The sequence below is a fragment of the Ruditapes philippinarum genome, unplaced genomic scaffold, assembly GCF_026571515.1.
Source record: "Ruditapes philippinarum isolate M1 unplaced genomic scaffold, ASM2657151v2 ctg11039_1_1_1_1, whole genome shotgun sequence".
Taxonomy (NCBI): Eukaryota; Metazoa; Mollusca; class Bivalvia; order Venerida; family Veneridae; genus Ruditapes; species Ruditapes philippinarum.
This window is the reverse complement of record NW_026852079.1, coordinates 20,810-30,425: the sequence shown is the minus strand read 5'-3', so window position 1 is coordinate 30,425 and position 9,616 is coordinate 20,810. Positions and strand designations below refer to the sequence as shown.

At 31.5% G+C, this 9,616-nt stretch overlaps 1 protein-coding gene across 1 annotated transcript; it reads left to right on the top strand.

Moving 5' to 3' along the window:
• Positions 1 to 295: 295 nt before the first annotated feature.
• Positions 296 to 9,306, top strand: LOC132748607 (uncharacterized). The gene is made up of 4 exons (XM_060738223.1): positions 296 to 746; positions 1,334 to 1,402; positions 5,254 to 5,457; positions 7,872 to 9,306. Exons 1-4 carry the CDS (start codon positions 701 to 703, stop codon positions 8,612 to 8,614), a joined length of 1,062 nt encoding a protein of 353 aa, XP_060594206.1. The 5' UTR covers positions 296 to 700; the 3' UTR covers positions 8,615 to 9,306.
• Positions 9,307 to 9,616: the final 310 nt, after the last annotated feature.

Here is a 9,616-nt window from a genome sequence, read left to right as displayed (position 1 = left end):
TTACTATTTAAATAACTTGCACTGTTGAAAATAAGAAAAAATTCAGATTGTATAATATCTAATGTCTTAATATTAATATTAAAAAGTTGTGAATTTGGCATAGAGAATATAATGTTTATATTGGAATAATTTAGGGACTTACGTATTTTTTGATCACGTTCCTCGGACTGAATGTTCCCATGTTCTCCTTTTTCTTTTCAAACATTTTATAAAAGACAATTTCACTTATATATGGAAGGAATCAATTTTATAGTTTATCAATTGGATTTATTGTGAGTTATTTGCGTGATAATATTTGCTGAACATAGGTTCGAAAATTGAATTAACCAGAAAACATTTCTTTATTGAGGAATCGATATACTTGTCTTGTATCAAATAACATCGATCTAGTTTCAAGTAAGACTTACGTCCTAGTCACGCATCAGATTGTCTTGAGATTTGATACTGTTTTCTACAGATTGCATCAAAGTATGCTAGATGCTTTTTCTTGACGAAGTTGAAAAATCATTGGAAAAATCATTTTCTTTTGAAGTTAGTTGAATATGTAGAAGTATCTGTGGGTAATTACTGCCAAAGATTAAAATGATCATGTCTAATTCTGTCAGATGAAATAGAATTTAAGAACTAAGAAGGGATTAATAGGATATTTATTTGAAATTTTGTTATATGTTTTACTTGATGTACGTTGTTTGATGACGTAATGGCAAGAAATCGTAGACAATCGGAGTCGGTGACATTTGCAGTTGGTAAGTATTTGTAATACATGTACTCCTTCTTTCTATTCAAAAAGTATGGTTAAAGACTTAAAGTTATTCATTCATATACGAAGCTAAGGAAGCATGTAAATTAAATTTACAAATTATTGATTTCACAATTATATAAAGACATGTACATGTTTGCCTTGATATATGATATACTTATTCAAATTATAATATTAAGCAAATTTACTTACTATATCGAAGTACGATATACATTGAAATATGAACAATAAAGAAATCATTTAAACTTTAAATGCATTACTGTGTATATATTTTTTCGGCTTTATTTTTAGAAATATACCATGATATTATAAGAATAAAGTTTTGCTGAAATTGGATTAAGAGGCATCTGATAAAGAAAATAACCATATTTAGTTTCTCTTCATATTAAAGTTTTGTCAAGTTAAATTAGCATTATACGTACAAATTTTCTAGCTTTGAAAAAATTATATCATTGTTTGCACATTGGGGATATATTTTTATATGGTAACATGTGTATATTTTTGAAATATGTTATAAAATTGAATAATTGTATATTTTCTTACGAGTTTGTTTTAGTTAGTATTTTGTTTCAGGACGTGGATGTTTCCTGTTTCTAGTTGGTGTTGTATGTGTCGGATTTTCTGTTACCAAGATTATAGTTGGTATGCTATTTTCCTTTTTTACATAAAACTACAAAACACAGTGAGTCAAATTCAAGATCGCTCACTAAAATAGGTATTTTTCAATATCAAAAGAAATTTTGTAAAATTGACGGTTAACAACACTGCAGCTTGACATTTCTGGAACCGAAATGAGCCGTGTCATGGCAAAACCAACATAGTGGGTTTGCGACCAGCATGGACCCAGACCAGCCTGCGCAACCGCGCAGTCTGATTCTGGATCCAAGCTGTTCGCTATCAGTTTCTCTACTTGTCATAGGGTTTGTAAGCGAACAGCATGGATCCTGATCAGACTGCGCGGATGCGCAGGCTGGTCTGGATCCATGCTGGTCGCAAACGCACTATGTTGATTTTGCCATGACACTTCTGGAACCGAAATAAGTTTACCAGTCTAGAGAGACATGTATGCCGGGCTGCACATCTGTACAGAATGAACCGCATTTTGAAATTACTGATAAACAGTTCTGAAACACGAAAGCTTGAAAAATGCACTTTACAAATTCATCAGGTAAAGTCTCACCGTGTATATCCCAGTAAAGCAGGAATGTGCAAATAACGCAGGAATTGTGCAAAAGTAACGCAGAATTGTGCAATTTTTGGCTAAAACGAGCACCGCGAAAAGTAAATGGACCAATATTTTTCATTGTACACAAAATTGGAAGAAATTAATTAGCGTATACGGTTGCTAAAACCTCATTAAAAATATTTCCATGGAAATGTTTATTTTCAAGATCATTCGTGAAAATGACGACCTGACTAGCGTATTGATGGCGATTTTTAGTTTCGTTGATACCTTTAAATACAATAATATACGTATAACTTTATGATTTTTTATATTCGGTATACCGAGACATTTTCCAATCTACTCATGTCATAATACACTTAATTTGGCAGATAAAACGTACTTGATGCCATTTTTACGAGGTAACGCCAAATTCGTGCATGAAGCACTGAAGCAACGGCGGTTATCTCATAAAAAAAGTAGCTGAATCTTATTTTACCAGCTTCCTTCTATTGTTATACGACACTTGTAGTTTAACAAATGTCTAGGGTATACGGACTATGAAAAAATAATGTTTTAAATGTGTTAAATGTACATATTTATTTGACGAAAGCACAAAAGTCACCTTCAAAACGGTAATCAGGATGTCTTTCTCAAGAATGATCTAAAAAGTAAACATATTCCAGATACATAATTGTAATGCTGGTTAAAAGTATAATGTCGTAGCAGCCGTATGCGCTAATTCATTTCTTTAAATTTGATTTAGAATAAAATATTTTGGTTACTTTTCTTGCTGTGTTATTCGTTTTGGCAATAGCGTTGCACAGATTCGGCTTTACTTTTACGTTATTTGCAACATTCCTGCGTTACTGGATATGCACGGTGAGTCTTGCCAGTGTCAAAATTGTCGGCTGCTCAAGTTTTATATATTTTCCTTGCAGCCGATCACATTACCTTTTCTATTACAAGTAGGATAAGCCGAAATATAGAAATAACTTTGTGGCAAGAATGCCCCCAGGATAATATTTGCAAACAAAGTGTGAAAGTTATCTCCCAAATTTCTGAAAAAATAAAATAATTCTATTATATACATGAAAAGAAAAGTAGAAAAAAAACTATAAACTCAAAATAATCCAAGAAATAATATACGATCCTTTTAAAATTTCATTTTGAATTGAAAAAGACAAAAACGGATTCCCGCTTGGTTTTCATAACTATTGTAGTATATAAACCAATTTAAGACATGTCTATGAAAATTAGCCTCCTTATCAATAGCAATAAGGACATGGCATATTTTCTAAAGTCTGTCCTTAAATAAAAGGGCGGACGACTCTTTGTCCCTTTCTCGTATGAGAAGGGGAATACTGTGATGCGTGTATGTGGTCGCACGGTCACTTTCCTTAGAAAATGTCCTCGATGCTTGTTTGTGGTCGCACGGTCGAAAATCTCTAATAAATAACTATTTGAAAAAGTATATTGCTACGTAAGCGCCTGGTGCAAAGTCTTGATAAGTAGTTAAAAACCTAAATAGGACAAATTTAAAAGTTTTTAAAGCCTAATAAAGACCTTTTCACTTTTAATTATGAGTTAATACATGTATAATAATATAATATCCAAATTCGGACTTTGATATAGCTAATTAGGAGAGAAAAAATGTTACAATATTGATACCTTTAGTTATAACTAATTAGAATTAACACTCATCCTTAGGAGAAATAAACCTAATTACAACTTTGTAACTCTTAATAAGGGGTTTAAAAAGCCTTACTAGGAGAAATAAAATGTTATTAGGAGTTGAGAATAAAGTCTTAATTAGGATTATTGAGGAGCTTCAAAAGCAGAAATAAGAACCTAATTTGAACTTTGTACCTTCTACTTAGGTTTTAATATAAAAGGCAAATAAAGAACTTTATTTCTCTACAACTTCTAATTAGGACATGCAAAGTCCTAAGTAATTTTTAGACATTAAAACGTCACACCAACACAGCGACATATAACGACTTTCCAGCTTTACTGGTGGAGGAATATCTTTCATGCTCCTTCGTGCACGAACGGGAATCAGAGTAGAACAACCGAAGTCCCGTAAGCTGGCGCATTAATGAAACAAGTCCCTTGAGGGATAGAATCCACGGTGAGGGGCAAGTAGATGGACACAAGTCCAGTTAGTTCGCAAAGCAATACACTTAAAAAGATTAGTATTATTTACCGTACTATACTTTAATCAATGGTTTTTACATTTTAATTGCAAACATAAATGACATTTGAAGTGAATTGGTCTACGATGGAATGTTTGCGGAACCACAGTTATTTATATTAATAGTATTGATAACAAACCATCAAAGAATTATCACCTTATTGAAAAAACTGCTTGTCTGATATATAATTTAATAGAAGTATAACCCGTTATTATTTATTCATCATATAGAGGCCATTAAATCATCTTTCTAGAATAATTTATTATAATTTATATCATAGTAAAATAAAATAATTTACATATCGACATGTTATATCGGGTCATATATCTCACACTTACCAATAACATCCAATATCATTTATCAATATCATTTGTAGTCTGGTGTTATCAATGTTATATCATACTAAATACTATTGTTTAGCAATATTGACCTGAGACTGGTTAATTTTCGGAGTCTATTTCGATTTACTAATTGACTTTTAATGATAGGAAACTTCTCAATAATTTATTTTAAATTAACGTTTCGATGGCCTAGTGGTGTGATAGCATTGCAATCGCGAAATTTGCAAGTTCGAATCCACAACAAACATTTTTTTTGCAGATTTCTTTAACTATTTTTTCAATTATATGCAGCAATAGTGGTTTAATCATTTCTTTAATTTCTTGTGTCTTTTCTTTAAAAAAATCATCACTATAATATAAAGATGTATTTTAAAATGTTTATATTTACAATTTATACATTCGTACAATAGGTGATTGGCATGTACGAAAACTTATTAGTATTAAAAAAGTAGTCATGTTTCTCAAAATATAATTAAAAAAACCAAACATTTGAAATGATTTTTCATTAAGATTCGAACCTACAACATTGAGTTTGAAACAAATAGTCTTAACTCCTTATCACCGAGGCTAGTTAAGCAAGTCTTGTTTCAGTAAATTTAAGTTATACATAAAACATTTTTACCGTTATGCCTTTATGATTTACTTCAGAATCTGAAAATTACCGACAAAAGGTCATTGAATATTCAAATGTCTCGGGTCAATATTGCCAAACAATATCAATATTCATGATAATACAGACCTTCCAATGTGGACCAATTCACTTTAAACATAAATTATTTCTATTTATATCTTTAGGTTCAGAGTATGTTAGCAAATGTCCTTCAAGGGAGATGATTCCTGTGTATATTATTGTAAGCGGTTGTCTCCCTGTATTACTGAGTGCACTACGACAACCGTATGACGGTGGACATGAAATGGACAAAGATAAATGGTCAATGAAAGTAACGTTGTTTACTGCGGTAATTGGAGTAATGGTCAACCTAGCATGGCTTGTGGCAGGTTCGTTTAATGATTTACCTAGATACGGGGACATACAAGAGAAAAAGTTACTACATGTATTCTATTGATTTTTGTTTTTTGATCAAGTAAATAACATTTGATAAAAGCATTGCTTACATGTTGAATAAATTTCCGTAAGTAAAATAGATGGTTGATAGTTAAATTCAGGTACTTTTTACCTTTAATGTCAACGTTAAAATTCGAAAGACTTAGTTATTGTGGCATTAATTAATACCAAAAGCAATAAATAAATTAAACAAGAACCGGTTGAACCGGGTAATGCTCCCCGAGAAGGTTTTGGACACAGTAAGGTATAAAAAATGAACAAAGGGCAAAAAACCCAAAATAAGCCAAGGCGGAGTTATGTTGTTTTTTTGCACTGCACTTCTATTCAATGAGATCTATCTATCTATAAAGTTTCCTGATGATATCTCTTAAAGTTTCAGAGTTATGTCTCAGGTAAAATTCAAAGTGTAAAAATGAACAAAGGGCAATAACTCCAAAATTAGACAAGGCTTTGTTAGGTTCTTTAAGCATTGCAGTTCTATCCAATGATATCTATCTACCTACAAAGTTTCATGTTGTTATCTCTTACAGTTTTATAGTGATGTCCCAGACAAAAGTAAAAAAGTAAAAATAAACAAAGGGCAATAACTTCAAAATAAGGCAAGGCAGAGTTTTGATTCTTAAGCACAGCACTTCTACCCAATGAAACATATATATCTACAAAGTTTCATGTTGATACCTCTTATAATTTTAGAGTAATGTCCAGGTCAAAGTTCAAAGTGTCAAAATGAACAAAGGGCAATAACTTCAAAATTAGGCTAGACATAGTAACTGTTCTTGTGCACTGCAAACCTAATTAATGAGATCTATCTACCTACAAAATTTCATGTTGATAACTCTTATAGTTTTAGAGTTTTGTCCCGGACAAAGTTCAAAGTGTCAAAATGAACAAAGGGCAATAATTCAAAAATTAGGCAAGGCAGAGCTACAGTTATTGTGCACTGCACACCTACTTAATGATATCTATCTACCTACAAAGTTTCATGTTGTTATCTCTTACAGTTTTATAGTGATGTCCCAGACAAAAGTAAAAAAGTAAAAATAAACAAAGGGCAATAACTTCAAAATAAGGCAAGGCAGAGTTTTGATTCTTAAGCACAGCACTTCTACCCAATGAAACATATATATCTACAAAGTTTCATGTTGATACCTCTTATAATTTTAGAGTAATGTCCAGGTCAAAGTTCAAAGTGTCAAAATGAACAAAGGGCAATAACTTCAAAATTAGGCTAGACATAGTAACTGTTCTTGTGCACTGCAAACCTAATTAATGAGATCTATCTACCTACAAAATTTCATGTTGATAACTCTTATAGTTTTAGAGTTTTGTCCCGGACAAAGTTCAAAGTGTCAAAATGAACAAAGGGCAATAATTCAAAAATTAGGCAAGGCAGAGCTACAGTTATTGTGCACTGCACACCTACTTAATGAGATCTATCTACCTACAAAGTTTCATGTTTATACCTCTTATAGTTTTAGAGTTATGTCCCGGACAAGAAAAGCGGACGGACGGACGGACAGAAGGACGGACGTTCTCACAGGACAGTAATTATGTGGCTACTCTATTGTTCTCTCTATTGTTCGTTTTAGCCACACAAAAGAAAATAGCCACATAAAAGCATTACGGAATGAATGACATCAAAGAGAAAGAACAGTTACCTATTGTCCCTATAGCCACATAATTACTCTCCTGTGAGTGCGGACGGACAGAAGGACGGACGGACAAGGCGGCGACTATATGCTCCCCCGAAATTTTAATATTTATTTCTTGCATGGTTTATTTGATCTATTTCGAGTTTCAATTTGGTGGATATTGTTTGATATAAACGTTACGTACTAACCCATTCTGAAATTCGTTGATATTTGAGTTGCCATTGATAATTTAGAATAGCAAACGACAAGTCGCAGACAACTTTTTAACAATTACGTATAACTCAAACTAACCGTCATTCATCAACGCGACATTATTAAGTGATATCTGACTGTAGAAATGCGAATGTTTAACATGCATCGCCCAACTGTTTAAAGTCTACATTCTTATGACTTTTATTGTTATTACCATACATATTTGTACAGAATAGAAGCCATGCTGGCTCATTTCTAAAATTGTCCTGTCCAACTCTTATAAATGATAGAGATATAAATTCCTCCTTCAAAAAGTAGTATTGTTTTGAAAATGATAACAACTTACATTTGACACGTACACATATTTAAAGATAAATAATAATGCAGTTAAAAGAAAACATGTTTGCGTAGATATATATATATAAAAAATCCAAGAATTGACATTTATCTACTTTTTTAAATATTTCGTTTCCATTTATTATCATTTTAATGATTTTTTCCAGGTACATATCTTGTTGTAACAGTTTGGAAAGGAAATATTTGTAGCCCCTCACCCCTTATCACGCCTGAAACAAGCCCGAGTCCTAGCAACGTAACATCATTGGTTTCAAATGGAACTTTATCTATTCAGAATAAGAATATTTGGAAAAACTCTAACAACAGTCAGTATCATTTTGAAGTCGACGCGAAAGAAAGTGCAGTAGACAAAAACTTAAATGAAACTGAAAAGAGAATAATGAATGTCACCAAAAGTGCTGCTCATACCGCGGATCCTGAACCTTTGGCTCAAACATTTAAAACAACTGTAGATATAGCTAAAACAACGACAGATCCATTTGTTGAAGCAGAAACTGTAATAAATGCAAATGGTACGCTTGATACAAAACCTAAAGATAATGAAGACAATGTTATCGTGAACGGTGTCTCGAAGCCTGAAAATAATTCTAAAACAAGTGATATGAGTAGGACAATTGGTGCGGAAAATATACATAATACTTCTAAATTTACTGAAATGAGTTTTATGAAAGGAAAGGATATAACTAAAGACAAAGAGAATTCTGACATTGCTAAAGCACCAAGTGTAGACAAACACTGTATAACATGTGACATACATATCTTAAGATTTTCTCTAGCTGTGATTGTAATAGATTGGTTATTTGTAATAGGTGGAACTGCTTACTTCTGTAATTTTGTATATCATAGATTCTCCTCTATAACAAGTCAAATTTTGTTAATAAACGGTTGATATTTTCTGTCGGAACCATCAAAGAATTGATGACGACATATATAGGGAAGAGATGTTTCTGCTTTTGAATAAATCGTGCGAACGAAGTAATGTCAAGACAACGAAATTATATGGTAATGGCAATTATTAAATGAACAAGTGTGATTGTAAATGCAAAATATCTGCATAATATAATGTACGTGTGTAAATCTTAAGATACCATCCGAGCATCAAAGAGTTGATGATATAGTATGTTAAATTAGCAGATGTCCCTGTTTTTGAATAAGTTCCTCCGGAAACAACGAATAAAGATGAGAACGACATTACTATTTGAAAAAGTTTGAAAAAGTGTGATTCATTACAGATCTATGATATGTTTGCGTGTTTGTCTGTAAATGCAACCGCTTTCATTTCATCATTTCTTGCAGCAAGTGGTACATTTGTAAAACAATAAAAAAAAAGGACTGAATGTGTCACCAAATATAGGCGTGTGTGGTATGTAAATGCTGCACAGTATAATGCTTTTGCACTGTTGATCCATAATAATCATATTTTAAACATATCAAGAGACTAATTATGTATAAAAAAGACCAGCTATACGCTTGATTAGTCTAGTTTTATTTTTGCAATTAAACTTGAATAAAGAATCAATTTACACTTTTTACCAGAACAAACGTTTTACATATTTGCTGTGCAAAACATATATTAAGAATATATCTTATATATTATATCTAAAGAAAAGTTATCAGATGATATGCACAGGCATTGAAAGTGCTTTTGAGAAAATAGAGATTGCTATAATTTTTAAACACGTTTTTTTTTTTCCTTTATTTATTATTATGCTTTTTTCTTAATTTATTGTTCAATAATATTTAACAAATTTTCATATGTGTTTTTATATTATTTGTTACAAATAAAAATGTTTAATTGTATAAAAATATGTTTATTGTTTCTTATTATATTGTCACATTTCTTTTATGTTTTCTATGACAATAAATTTATATTCCAAAATGACTTTGATTA

What these genes read in the sequence shown, in the direction of transcription:
- LOC132748607 (XM_060738223.1), top strand. Translation starts at nt 701, where the DNA reads ATGGCAAGAAATCGTAGACAATCGGAGTCGGTGACATTTGCAGTTG. An exon ending in TGTTACCAAGATTATAGTTG is followed by an intron (nt 1,403 to 5,253) that starts GTATGCTATTTT and finishes TTATATCTTTAG; the next exon opens with GTTCAGAGTATGTTAGCAAA. An exon ending in CCTAGCATGGCTTGTGGCAG is followed by an intron (nt 5,458 to 7,871) that starts GTTCGTTTAATG and finishes GATTTTTTCCAG; the next exon opens with GTACATATCTTGTTGTAACA.